The sequence below is a fragment of the Diachasma alloeum genome, unplaced genomic scaffold, assembly GCF_001412515.2.
Source record: "Diachasma alloeum isolate Michigan unplaced genomic scaffold, Dall2.0 Dall_scaffold_00325, whole genome shotgun sequence".
In the NCBI taxonomy this organism is placed as follows: Eukaryota; Metazoa; Arthropoda; class Insecta; order Hymenoptera; family Braconidae; genus Diachasma; species Diachasma alloeum.
The window spans coordinates 899,858-913,800 of record NW_021680464.1 but is presented as its reverse complement, the minus strand read 5'-3'; the positions used below and the strand labels follow the sequence as shown (position 1 = coordinate 913,800).

The 13,943-nt window shown below is 45.2% G+C and overlaps 2 protein-coding genes across 3 annotated transcripts; one reads left to right on the top strand and one right to left on the bottom strand.

The window, feature by feature from the left end:
• LOC107040206 lies at positions 1 to 5,369 on the top strand. The gene is made up of 2 exons (XM_015260174.2): positions 1 to 130; positions 1,370 to 5,369. Exon 2 carries the CDS (start codon positions 1,399 to 1,401, stop codon positions 5,143 to 5,145), a length of 3,747 nt encoding a protein of 1,248 aa, XP_015115660.1. The 5' UTR covers positions 1 to 130; positions 1,370 to 1,398; the 3' UTR covers positions 5,146 to 5,369.
• LOC107040205 (transcription elongation factor SPT6) lies at positions 5,269 to 13,601 on the bottom strand. 2 transcript variants are annotated; one of them, XM_015260171.2, is made up of 6 exons: positions 13,474 to 13,601; positions 13,338 to 13,395; positions 12,977 to 13,252; positions 11,411 to 11,530; positions 11,310 to 11,327; positions 5,269 to 10,705 (listed from the first exon to the last, which is right to left on the bottom strand). In XM_015260171.2, the coding sequence occupies exons 2-6, from the start codon at positions 13,374 to 13,376 to the stop codon at positions 6,041 to 6,043; spliced, it is 5,118 nt and encodes a 1,705-aa protein (XP_015115657.1). In that variant the 5' UTR covers positions 13,377 to 13,395; positions 13,474 to 13,601; the 3' UTR covers positions 5,269 to 6,040. The 2 variants fall into 2 exon arrangements, with proteins under 2 accessions (XP_015115657.1, XP_015115658.1); XM_015260172.2 differs by lacking the exon at positions 11,310 to 11,327.
• Between the last annotated feature and the right edge of the window lie 342 nt (positions 13,602 to 13,943).

Sequence of the window (13,943 nt, the reverse complement as noted above, 5' to 3'; positions counted from 1 at the left end):
CCGCCGAATGCTTGATATTACTCTGTTTTCCCGCCGTTTCTCCGGTGTCCGAACCCGTCAGAATAGCGTAATAAAAACGATTGGAGAGTCATAACAAATAACTATTCAGTCGGAAAAAGGGTATTTTGATGTAAGTATTCTTAGATTTATTGTAATTATTCTAGTTTTATTTCTCTATTAAATAAAATCGTCATGATGGAACGGAATTATTGAACAATATCTCCCATAGTCCCAAACATTTTTTTTGAGGTTAGAATTGTCTTCCAAAAACAAGGAAAATGCCGAACTTTTGTTTATTAACTTTTCTTTATTCCTGAGAGTACTAATGAGAATAATAATTTTCCATTCAGTAGAATGAAAAATTATTGAGAAGTTTTGACGGGAGAAGATTTTGTCAATGGATTAATTGAACACAAAATGAAACAGCAAAATCCAAAGTCCAGAGGATAGCGCAGGGGGAGACCCAGGGAGTTGAATTTCAAAAAACCAATTTTGTAGCTCAAAAATTGGAGCCCCTGGACTATTCTTGACATTTTAAACGTCTGCGGGGGAAACGAACAGTAAACACTTAATCTTTTTGCACTAATCATTCGTTTTTAGACATATATAATCGATCTTCAATGTATGAGAAATCTCATTCCAATAGCCCGTGACTTTTAAAATTCATAGTAGTCTCCCCTTAACAGAATTTTTCAACGAAGTCACCCTGTTTTGCTCTGAAATTTTTTACCACGAATCTCCTAGTAGAACAATTATCAACGTGAAAACTAATTCCACAAGAGTCCATGCAGTAAAATAAAAAAAAACATTAAAAAAGTCAGGGGCTATTAGGGAGATAATTACGACGTTGATTAAATTGTCATACACTGAGAAAAAAAAAAATTTTATCCAAATATTCATTTACTTGAGAGAAGAACTTATTTTTTCAAAATCGCATTTCTCCAATCGAGCCATTCTCAGGTGTGTCTGATTAGGTTTCATTTCCAACAATCATGTTGCTCTAGAGGATGACTGTTGCCAACGAACTTCTCCACAATTATTAATTTTACCTGAATTTCTTATTTTCTAGCAGGAAGAATTTCGATTAATTTTTCAATATTGGTAATTACTGAGGGAGTTCACTCGAGGTCATAACTAGCATGATCATGTTCTAGAGCAATACAATTGACATAATTGAAACCTACTGAGGATGGCCTGGGAATGACTCCACTGGCGAAATACGTCATCAAAAAAATTAATACTTCTCTCAAGTAAATGAATACTCGGCAAAGCATTTATTTTCTCAGTGTAGTGCCACAATGTCATAAAAAAAATTACACTCCACGAATGATCGTCAATATGTCCTGCTAACCCCTCGTTACCTCCCCAGGTTGTTCCCCCCGTGGCCCTCCCCCCGCGATGTCGATCCCCTCGGAGAACACCTACGAAAACATCCAGCAGGAGGAGCGTTACAAGAAGCTGCAGCGAGCAGTGAAGCTCCTGAAGATGCAGCTCCAAAAGAGGCCCTGTGACATCAACCCCTCGGACCCGTCATGGCCGAGCGTTTCCAGCATCAACGTTGACCCCCTGGACACCAGCTGCGCGGGTTTCTCCGTGCACTCCTCCCGAATAGGCAGTGACGTCCTGGCCTCCAGCCGTAACATGCACAAGATGATTCAGAGTCGCTCAAACCCCCCAAAAATCCCCCAGGGGATGACGACCTCCAGTGTCAAGCAATTCCCCACAAAACCCTCCCAAGAAGAGCGAGTCCTGATGCCTCCACCGAAGACGATCGGTATCCTGGCGCATTCGTCCCGAAGGAACTCCCTAGCAGGTCCAGGGCCCCAAAAATTCGCCCCCACGAGTGGGTCAGGAACGGAGCAGGGATTCCCCGCCCAGAGTGTCATCTCCTCGATAAAATGCTCTTCCTCAGGGCAAGACCTCTACCCAACAGAATTCGAAAAGGAGAACTGCAGAGATCATCAACCAGGAGTTGAGGTGAAGCCAGACAGGATCTTCTCCAAATGGAGACCAGTTCTCAACGACAAGGGCCAGCTCATCATCAAGGGCACCCTGGAGTGTGGGAGAGTAGCTCGCAGCAAACCAGTGATCCGCAGGCTCTCCTCAGTCTCAGTGCAATCAGTCTTCAACCACATCTACCACCTGCATGGCAACATCTACGACGAGAGGCACGAGCTCCCCGACTACATCAGAGGAAAATTCTACAACGGATTCCCCGACGACTGGGAGAACGTCTACCAGGTCTGGAGTAATTTCGTGGCTGGTGGGAGCAGGGAGAGCTTCAGGTGGCCCACACCAGTCACCGACAGTGACGACGACCTGCAGAGTGAGATCTCGGACATCACCGAGATTCGCAGGCCCAGAAGACGTTTGACGTCAGCTAGGGATGAAAAAAAAGACCCTGAGATCCTCCGTTCGAGCCCCAGAAAGCACTCAGCTTCGATGAAATCCCGGCGAGACGAATTTCCCGAAGAAAATTTGAGGGAGAATAATCCATTGAGCCCTAGAAAACGACTGAACTCGACCAGAGACAAGCGAGATCGATCCACCGAGGCATTACAGGAGGATAAAAAATTGTTGAGCCCCAGGAGACGTCTGAATTCCATCAGAGAACCAGTCCCTGAGAGATTACCAGAGAACAGGAGCTGCTGTTGCTCGAAAGAAACAAACTCCAAGAGCTGTGATCGAGAGGAGCCCAACGATACCATCGACAAGTTCGTGGGAAAGATAAAAACCCAGCAGATGAACAGCTCAGCAGCTTCACTGACTCCATCCTCGGTTGGAAAACGGGGGATGCCGTCTTTGAAGGACATCATTCAGGAGGATAAACTGAAAATAATCCTGGAGAATCTGACGAGCAGAAAATGCTCGATTGAGTACATCGACAAGATGATTGAGATGTATGACTGTTTGAAATTCGTCGTGTCGTATCAGCCGGACGATGCGGCTGAAGTTCCTCTTCCCCAAGGGCCTCAACCCTCAAAAACGTATATCCATCGAGATAATCCAGTGCCCCATCCTCAGGAGGTTTCGAAGAATCCTCAGAAGCCGAATCCCCCAGAGGCCCCCGAGCCTCATCACCGAAAACGAAACCTTCCAGTGAGAAGAAAACTCTCGAAAGACGATTACGACAGCTCTGATGGGCTCGACGAGGCCTCTGACGACGACAGAAGACCGAAATTACCTCTGAGACTCCGGGAGAAGCCCCTGGATCAGCTGAGATCCACCGAGAAGCGTCGAAGACATACTGAGCTGACGGTCAGCGAGAGTGAGGACGAGGGGGCTTTCCCAAAGAAGAAATTCGTGTATTCACCGCCTCAAGTCAATGAGAAAAAATCTCAGAAGACTAAAACATCGAAAGCACCTGGACAACCTGTCATGAGCTACGACTCGTCTATGAGTTTGACTGAGGACGAACGAAGACCTTTGAAACCGCCTCCTCACCTCCTGAGGCCCAGGGAGAAAACTCCCCTGAATAATCGGGGCTACCAGCCTGATAACTACGATTCCAGTGTGAGTATAACTGACGAGGAACTTGTGGATGATTCCCAGAAGAGGGCTGAAGCGAAGAGACAGATTCTGCAGGAAGCCAATGCGAAGGTTCTGAAGTCCCCGGATGGTTGCATAAAACGAAATTTTCTGAAGGGAAACTGTCAGAGGGATCTTCCCACTGTTCCTGAGAAGACGAGGAAAGAGGAGACGAGGAGGGAGGACCCCAGTGACAACAAGGAGAACCAGAACAGTTCGAAACCTGCTCTCAATGACGACGGTCCTGAGACTGTTAAAGTAGACATTGAGGCGGTGCCATTGGAGAGAACCCCTCCAGAGAAGAAGAAGAAACCGGTTGTGATTGATGTTGAGACGGTGTCAGTGACACTTCCTCAAGCCTTAACGAAATCGTCTTCCCAGGGTTCCAATAAGGACCAGAATACATCGAGAAAGGATCAGAATCCATCGAAAAAGGACTCTTCCCAGGATCTGGTGAAACTGACTCCTGCAGAAGTTGAGGAGAAGGATTTGCGAGTGGAGTTGGAGGATATCATGAAGGACAAAGACTCTAGAAAGTCCAAACTAACTAAAGATTCTACCAAAAAGGGGGAATTTGGAACGGACTCGAATCCAAAGGTCCTCACCGCGTGGTTTCCCAAGCTCGTGAGGAAGGTGGGAGGTAATTGCGGACTGATCTTCGAGGGAAAACTGCTGAATGAAGCTGGACACGTGGCGTGCAGAAGGTTCTCCACAGACTTCATCCTTAGACGAGTGAATCCACAGGTCATTGAGACCGAGGGCCACGAGTTTTATCAGCTGACGGGGGAACTCTGCGATACCAAGCACACAGTGCCCAAGGAGATCCAGAAGCTTTGCCTGAAGGGATGTCCTGGGAAGATCAATCACTTCTGTGAGAAGTGGAGGAGACTGATCGAGGAGGTGAGTCCTGAGAAGAGGGAGACCGATCACAACGCGACTATTGACATGATTGGGGTGCCAACGAGCTCCAGGGGGAGGAGGATCCTGCCTCCTCTGTGCTATTGGACTGGGGAGAGGATCACCCTGAAAGATAATACCCCTGTTTACAGCCCGGGGAACACCCAGGAGTCCTCGATTCCCTCCTCTATGGAGATGTCATTCAGGAAAGACACGAGTGGGAAGGACCTCTCGCAGAACTCCTCGAGGAGGAAAGACACTAGTGCCAAGGACACGTCTGTCAGTTCAGCCTTGAACAATACTAGTGTCAGGAAGGGTGACAAGAGTGGGAAGACGGAGGAGGGAGGGCAGGGCCTGTCGAAACCTGAGGATCGAGCAGGAAAATCGAAGAAGAGTCCAGTGGAGCTGGAACAGGTGACGAAACCCTTGAGATCCACCAGTAAGAGGCGACTCCGGAGGGATGTTAAGGATGATTCCAGTGATCCCGAGGAAGTGGAGAGGGAGCTGAGGGTGAAGAGGAGGAGGGCAAGGAGGGGAGAGGGCAGCTCTCCTGGGAAAGGAAAGGAGGATGGGAAGAGCAGGGGGAGGAATCGTGAAGACACCAGGGGCAGTCGTCCAGAGAACTCGAAGGGACAGACTCCAGGACTGACCTGCACTTATCGAATCAATGTGCCTTATCGTGATGATGTGCTGTCCGATGACCAGTTGTCGACCATGTAATTCTTTGAATTTCAGTTGATTATTGTTTTGAATTTGAGCAGTACTTTTCGTGTCTATGTGCCAATAAAATTGTAATTTTCTATATTTTGTCATTTTGGAGATAATATATGAATAACAGTGATGTCCAAATGAATTTGTCGTTTATTTCACACTTTTGTGATAATCCAAGGAAAGTTTTAAACAACTTAATGAGCATCGTCCAAAGTACATCTTGCAGCCTGATTTTTTTTAAAACATTTTTCTCGATAATAAGTAAGGAAAATTTTTCGATGGTTCTGAAATTTATTTTTTCCGTGATGGAATCGATTGCCGGGAACATTCTAAATATAGGTAGATGAATTTAAAACGAATTGAAAAATGTAATTTCAAAATTCAAAGTTTATTCTTTGAGTTTTTTAAATGTTTCTCAACAATTGAAAATAGAAAATCATGTCAAAATACCTGGTAACTTGGTGTGAAATTGAGCTTTGATCCAAGCTCGGATTCAGCTACAAATGTCGAAAAGAATGAAAATGAAAGAAAACATGTTCAAAGTTTTGCATGAGATTTCGCAGACATTTCTTCAATTATCTCTAGTGTTTAGTTTTTCATGTTTAAAAATAAAAAATACACCTCCAATATACTCTATCTAACTCACGTATTTCATCATTCTATTAAAAAAAAATGACAACGGAAGCGCCTATTGTTTCACACGAAACAATTCTCAAAAAATAAGATAAAAATCCATAAGGACCAGCAATGTTAACCTGTTCGCGTTAAATATGACTTTTATTATCATGTCACGTTCATTATACAAAATATAATCATTGTCTAAACCTAAATAAGACAACCTAAACAGAGAAAGACGACTCGAAATGAAACAAAAAATTGATTCCGACAATTATGATTAAATTCCCTAGCTCTCGTCCCAGAGAGGTGTGCAGTCTCCACTGAGAGACATGGACCTGGGGCTTGAATTAGTCTGTGGCGTTCTGGGGGACTTGTTCGAGGGTGTTCTAGATCTTTTTCCATCGTACCTCGGAGTGGTCTTGAGCCTAGCCCAAGCTTCAGCAGCTTTTTTCCAGTCCATGGCCTCTTGAGCAGCAGCAGAGATCTGGGGAGTGGGTCTGTGCGAGGGAGTGGACCGATGAGGAGGTGCTGGCTGTGTGAACTGATGATTCCTAGGGGTGGCATATGGCGTCATGTATGGAGTCTGTCCAGAAGGTGTGTACGGAGTATTTGGATAGACGTAAGCAGCCCCAGCAGCTCCAGGAGTGTGTGGAGGATAATGAGGAGTCTGATTGGCCACTTGAGACAACGAATGAAGCATATGGTGTGGAAGATTCTGGGCGACCCTGTGAATGGCCTCCTGGTTCATGGCGACCCCTGGAGTCGTGTGATAAGGCGTTCTGGAAGTCTGGGCACCCCTGGGAGTGCTGGGTGTGTTTTGTCCAGGTATTTGCTCCCTGAAGTGCTCCTTGAACCACCTGAAGAGATCATTGACCCGCCCAAAGATCTGTCTCCTGTACTTGAAGCCCTCTGGAGTGACCTGGACGTACTCATGAACGACCCTGTCCCTAGGCAGATAAGACAGGAGAAAAGTCCCCGGACACTTCTTCACTGCTGACACGATGTAAGGAATTCCCCCAGGATTCTCCTTCTTCTGGGCCTTGAGAATCTCCTCAGCCTTGTCCTTCAGCCCATTCACCCCTGGTTTATAATACTTGAAGTCCAGTAGTTCTGAAGCATAAGCTGCCATGGGGTTCACATGCCTCGCAATTATCTCATCCAAGTCTTCAAACTCTTCAGACCCTATCCACAGACTCTTCCCCAGGGAGAACTCGTTCGCTTTACCCTCCTCCTTGACGTCTATGTGCTGATAGATGTCGTCAGTTACCTTCCAAGTAACTGTCAAGTGATCCGCCCCCTGTCTGCTCGGTCTTATGATGGCCTCCCCCTGCTTCATCGTCCTCATGAGCTTCTCAGCCTCTGAATAACTGATATTATGGAATGATGGATGGACAATCACACGCTTCACGTACGTCTGAGTCTGCTTGACCTTCTTCGTCTCATCCTCCACCTTCATATCTTTCAGTTCAGCTTCATTATCGTAGAAGGGGTCCTTCTGCGGTCTCCACTCGTGATTCTTATCAGCGAGATCGCTGCTCTTGCTTGTGCACTCGACACTGAACCTGTCGACTTCTATCTTAATGACTCTGCAGTTGACCGTCTGACCCATGGCCACTCGCTCCTCAGGATCCGCCACATGTTTATCAGAAAGATTCTTAATGTGAATGTAACCAGAGATCCCATTGTCAAGACGCAGCTTGATCCCAGTAGCTTTTCCAGGACAAGCTCCAGCGTCAAAATGATTCCAGACCTCAGACAACTCTGGAAAGTCATTCTTGAGGCAGAAGGGACACTGCCAGAGTCCAGTCTCGTCATTCCTCACTGGGTTCGCCTGGTCCAGCTGCTCCCCCTGGGGTTTTCTCCTGCTGATTCCCGTGACTATCGCCTCGATCCTCTTTCCAATGTAAAAAGTCTCTGGTGTCTCCTTAGTCAGAATATCGAACAGCTTCTCAGGGCTTGGGGATTGATACGGTGTCCTCAGGTCCTTGTACCTGCAGTTGAGCTCAGCCCTGATGTCATAAAGTGTCACACACTTGTTGCCGAATCCCTGTCTCTCCAGCTCCTCGGCGAATGCGTCAAGATCGAGGTCCTTTAGCCTCTCCGGGGACTCGAGAATTTCGTCAACTGCCCCTGCAGGATTGGCGTCCTCGTCGTCGTACTCCAGTGCGTCAACCGCCATCTTCCTCGCCCACTCGTACGTCTCAGGGTGGACCCTCGAACCGTCCAGTACCTCCACGTAGGCTTCTGTGCTGTCCCCAAGACTATTCGTATCGATCTTGATGAAGCCAGCACAGTTTATGAAGACCTTTGGCCCCATGTGACAGGCAGTAACCAACTGTGTTCTGTTCTCCAACCGTTGATTAGTCTGCTTGAGCGTTTTGATGAGAGCCTGGCCCTTCCTTGGGCCCAGACCACAGACAAATTGCACTAGATTGCCAGCGTACGCCTGCTGCACTGCCTTGTTGACATCAACACCAACTTCGTTGACTCTGTTCACAAACTCCAGGTAAATGTTCTCCAATAGTTCCTCTTTAGGCAGTTGATCCTGGAGGTTGTGGTACTTAAGGCAGAGAATCTCATCGTCAGCAGTGCACAATTGCGAGAATTCAACGAGTGGATCCTGAAGACGTCGAGCAAGAGATATAGCCTCTCGAAGAAGACTAGGGTAGTCCCTGAACTCAGCAGTTCCCTTGTTACTGTTGGCATAGATCTTGGCTAGATCGTTGTCCCCCACTTCTACACTGATGGCTGGGAACTGCTCCTCCTCGACGAGAGCTGTTATGCATTCCTTGATGTCGTTGACAACCATCAGAGCTTCCCTGGACTCTCCACCAACGACCACAACGTGGGGCTTCTTCGTAGCTATAAAATTACGAATGGCTAGCAGGTCTGCCTCCTTCATGACCTTCTCCTCCTTCCTGAAACTGTTCTTGCGTTTCAGAAGGTGGGGGAGACGAAGGTAGTCTGTGCATTCACCGTCAGGGGCTATGAGACAGGCGAAAGCTGCTTGGGAGTAGTCAGGTACGTACGAGACTCCCATCACTCTGAGTCCCTTGCTCGTGTCCCACTCGTCGTCCTCCTCTTCAGGAAATGAACACGTGAAGGGAGCCACTTTAAGCCAATTGTACATCTTCCTGCAGCACGCCCTCATCACTGACTCCTTGGCTTCAGCAATGAGATTAGCACGAAGTTCCTTCTTCAGAGCTGGTATCACCATCTCGTTCAGAGCCATCTCGACACTTCCAACTCGAAGGTTATTCCAGTCCTGAACGTTTTTACTGAACTCATCCCTGATGTACAACTGCTTCATCTCGTCCACGTAATTACTGCTGGTATTTCCCTCGATGGTGTTGCTCATCGTCAGTGTAATGAGCTTGTCCTCCTCAGCCATCACCAGCCTCAAGAACTGATCACCCACCAGATCACGAACAGGTTTGTCCTTGAGGTACTTGATGGTGTAGATGGGATGAGTTTCGTCAATCATCTTGATTCCAATCTTGGTGGGTGTGACACTGATCTTCGCCCTCTCCATGTACATCTCCCTGACCGATTTCTTGACCAAGGGCTCTCGAGCCAGCTGAATAGCCACCATCAGTTTGACAGCCTTGAGGACCTCCTCAGGGGACTTGAACTTCGGCCCAACGAAGTCCTGCGCCACAACCAGTGGCTCTGTGGGCTCCTGGTCCACCTCGTGACGCTGGTAATTGTCTCGGAGATTCTCAGCAAAGTTTTCAGGGGTCAGTCCAAACTTCTTGGCAAAAGTGTCCAGACCTGCTTTTCTGCAGATGGCGTAGGGGCCTGTTCGAACTGCGTGCTTGAGGTTCTCGTCGTTCTCCTCTTCCTCCTCGATCTCGATCTCCTCCTCTGGGGGTGGATCCTCACCGTTCTCCTCGGCCTCCAGCAGCTTCTGCTTGCGCTCAGCAATCTTCGCCTGGCGCTTAGCCTCCTTCTCCTTTTGTCTCGCAGACTCCTGCATAGCTGGGATGTCGTGGGAGTAGTACAGCATGAAGTGCTGATGCACATCGTTCAATTCCTCACTAGTCTGCACGTTCTTCAAACGCTCTATGTCCTCGTCCTTGATGACACGCACGGAGTCGGGGAGTGGTGCGTCTGGATCCTTCATCAGCAGATCCAACTGGTGGTTCCTCATCTTCTCGAATAAGGCCAGGAGGTTCTCCTTACGCTGACGAAGCTGGCACCATTTGGCGTCGTACTTGTAGACCTTCCAGAGATCGTTGATGTTCAACTCTGGGAGGACGTACTCCTTTCTGTAGAAGGAGATGAAGGGCACCTCGAAGTGTTGGATTCTCATGAAGTCCAGGGCTTTCTTGATTTTTCCAACTGTCTGGGGACCCTTGCGCGCGCGATCTTTGGCCTCGGCGTTCAGGTGGGCGTCCTGAACGGATATCGTTGGCTTGCAGAAAGCTTGCTTGTAGATCCACTCGGCCTCTTGATCGAGCTCGTCGGATCCTTCTGGAACAGATGTCACTGGCATCGATCGGAGCTGCATTCGTTCCGGAATGTCTGTGATTCGGATCTCATTGTCCATGTCTGTGAAGTGACCACGTTTCAGTTCACTGGGCTCGTAGATCTCGAAGATGCTCTTCTTCGTGGGCTTCTTCTTTGGGGTCTTCTTGGGGCGTCTGGGGCGCTCGCCCTCGCCGTCGTCCTCGACGTACTCGTCTTCCTCCTCCTCCTCTTCCTCCTCGTAGCCGGCCTCGTCGTATTTACCGAACTCATCGTAGTCAAAGTCCACGCCGAAGATGTCCTGGGCCTCTTGGAGGGCTGCGTCCGAGAAGATGGGCTTCTTCTTTCGTCGGCGCTCGGCTATGGGGCGACCCTCGTCGTCCACGATGAAGTCGTCGGCGTCTGAGTACTCGCCCTCGCTTCCCTCTTCGTCGAAGGTCTCGGGCTCCTGTCGGTGGCTTCTCTCGCTGCGCCGTTCATCCTCCTGGGGGGAGGGAAGGCTTCGTTATTGGAGGGAATGGAAAATACAATTGAATACTTATCGATGGTTAGCCAGTGTCAGTAAATTGTCGGTAAATGTGTTTTTTTTTCATGGGCAAGGAAAATTCTGTAATTTTGTCCTTTATTGTTGATTTGCGGTTTATTATTGATATTTGGAAGATGCAATTAGATATTGAATCATATGCTGATAATGAGTGCGTTTAGAGGGAAGTGCCGAGAGATTTTTTTCTCTAGGAATTTCCTGCTAAAATTACTCGTCATCAAGATTGGTTATTTGACAAAGTAGCAAAACTTTCTGGTTTTGGTCTTCTTTTCATTCTTCATTGTCTATTCATAATTTCTTGTTGATATTCAGAAGATGTAATCAACTATTCAATTATATTGCGATAATGAATCCGTTTACAAGGAAATGTCAGTGACATTTTTTGTAAACCTTCTGTCAGTTACCAAAAAAGTCTTGAAAATTTCTCTTAAATTTTCTCTTTATTAAAATAGCTTCAATGTTGAATGACAAAAAAATTCTCCAGTTTTTTTAAAATTAAATTTCTTTGGAACTGTATGAAGCGTGCAGAACAAGCTCTACCTACCACTAGTGCATCCCTCTCCTTAACACGACAGCAAAAACAAATACAATATATTTAGAATCTCAACATTAATTGCGATGTACATTCAATTTTTTCATACTCACATCACCAGATCCCCCTTCGAACAGCTCATTAGCGATGGCGTCCCTCTCCTCTCCGGGATGATGCTCCTCCTCGTCATCAGATTCTCGATCTTGTACTCGTTTCAGCCTTTTGAATCGTTTCTAGACGACACAAAATTTTCAAGAACTTAAACTCCACATTTCATCATATAAAAATGCCAACTAGTTGTCAAATTTTTCTGGATTTTTTTTTTTTTGGAAAACAGCAATATTTTCGAGTCTCTGAAGGAAATTGAGATTTTTAATCATTTTTAGGAAATATAATTCTTGAGACATATATTTTACGGAGTTTTGGGAATCTTTAGAAAATTTCTTGGAACAAAATAGATATTTCATTTTTTCCAGAGTTGAGAATTTAGGAATAAATTAAAAAACTGAACTCAATCTAGGCTTAGCATTGAGGGAAAGAATTAAGTAATTCAATGAGTAATTAAAACAAAAAAACTCATATGCTGTTCCTATTATTTGTAATGTTGTTCGCCTTTCTTGCTTTTTATTTTTTCTAAACGATGATGATTTGCTCACAAATTCATTCGATGATATTCTAATCATAATCAATTAAAAAATGAGAGTAAACATAAAAAACAACCGTTGTAAATCTTGATTTTTTTATGAGAAATCCTGGAATTTTCAAGAATTTTCGAAAGACTTCGCAAGTGTTAGATTTTCTCCCAACATTCCACTGTTTTTTACACTATTTTAAGTTCCGGGACTTTCTGTGGTGCGGCCTCATGCAGGGGAGAATGAAATGGACAAAATGAACATTCATGAAGTTTTTTGTACACTGATAAAAAAACGAACAAGTTCTCAAACAAGTCTTGTTTGGACCAGCAAAATCGTTAGTTGAAAATTACCAAAAAATAATTGCTCTGTCTCAACAGGCGAATCATTCATACAAGACAGTGCCGTTTTGGATAAAAATATATTTTATAGAGGAAAGTTTATCACAAAATATTTTGTCCCTAAGTTACAAGGTTGCTGTCATATCACTATTATTATTTCATTTAAGACCTCATTTTTTGTCTGTGATAGCATCGGATAACGGAGAAGTAGTGCTGATAATTACATTTCTTGTCTGCACAGAGAATAATCTTTTTTTTTTGAAAAGACTAAATCTATTGTTGCAATTAAAATTTTCAACCTCGCCGCATGCTTCGCCTGTTTGGGACAAAACAAGTCCATTGTTGATCATTTTTAACAAACAATTTTTTTGGTGCAAGTAAGACTTGTTTGAGATCTCTGCTGTTTTTCTCTCACTGTAATATTCATAACTCAGAATCATATTCATCAACTGAGATTAGTCCAGGCTCATGGCAAAGGGGAACGACTGTATTTCCCCTGGATGAAAATTATTCTATTTCATTGAAAATTAAATGAGTCATTAAACATTCAAAAAAGTCCAAAATGACTAAAATAATTGATAGCCTAATTCCTCCCTAGATTCATTAACCCAAAAAATCCTGTTGAATCGAAAAAAAATAAGAGATTTACTCTATTTAGTAAAGAGAGACGAAAGAAGATTGAATGAAAAAATTCCCCTGTGCTCACCCTCTCAACAGTGATCCCCAGATTCTCCTCAATGAGATCATAGTCGTCGTCCTCAAGTCGATCATCAAAGTCCTCATCATCACTCTTCTTGCGTTTCTTTCCCTCCGAGCCATCACTGTCCTCCCCCTCGCTCTCATCAATGGGTCTATCATCAATCAAATCCTTCAATTCCTCCCTAATTCGATCTTCATCATCCTCGTCGTCCTCGTCGCTCTCCTCCATAGCCTTAACCTTTTTCAGCTTCTTCCTCTCATTGTGATCCAACTCTTGCTCCTCCTAAACCCCCAAAACCCATCGAATTAATTAACGGATACCTCGGAGATAGTGCCATTCATTAGGAGACTATTAAAAAAACACTTGCCTCACTCTCCTCGGCCTCCGAATCCAGGAAATCAGCCATTATTTACTCCTGATGGTCCCTGCAACAAACAAATAGCACAGTAGATTCTTCATTCCATCGGCCCAGTGCTATTGATCCACAGCCTGTCGTAACTCACCCTTGAGGGCTTAACTACTGAATGCAGCAATGATTTTTGCGTTACTATTCACTTTTTGATAATGACCATTAATTCACGAGGAAATTAATGGTCGATCGAGCAATTCGGAGCACTAGAGTGGTCTCAAAAATGGCCGAAGCGAATTTGCTGATGATAAAATTATCTGCAGTTGGTGCAACTGCAATTTCCCGGACTGCTACGGGCGCCACTAGTGGCCACTTGAGGCAACCGCCAGGATTCGAATTACTCTGGTTTTCAGTTGAAATTGGAATTGTTAATTTACACAATAATAGGAGTGCATTGACGATTTTTTCTTAACTCGCAAAAATCTTCAAATAATTTGCTATCGATTGGTGATAAAATTTTGTTTTCAGGGGTGATTTTTCAAAAATTTATTTTAAAAAAAGTACTAACTAGCAAATGTTTTTTATTAGCTCGCAATTTTCTTCAAAACTACTTCAATGAGAAAA

Bases quoted from the DNA above. Each gene is read 5' to 3' on its own strand.
- LOC107040205 (XM_015260171.2), bottom strand. From the start codon at position 13,376: ATGGCTGATTTCCTGGATTCGGAGGCCGAGGAGAGTGAG. The intron at 13,253-13,337 runs GCAAGTGTTTTT...TTGGGGGTTTAG, and splicing joins CGGAGGCCGAGGAGAGTGAG to GAGGAGCAAGAGTTGGATCA. The intron at 11,531-12,976 runs GTGAGCACAGGG...TGTGTCGTCTAG, and splicing joins TGGGGATCACTGTTGAGAGG to AAACGATTCAAAAGGCTGAA.
- LOC107040206 (XM_015260174.2), top strand. From the start codon at position 1,399: ATGTCGATCCCCTCGGAGAACACCTACGAAAACATCCAGCAGGAGGAG.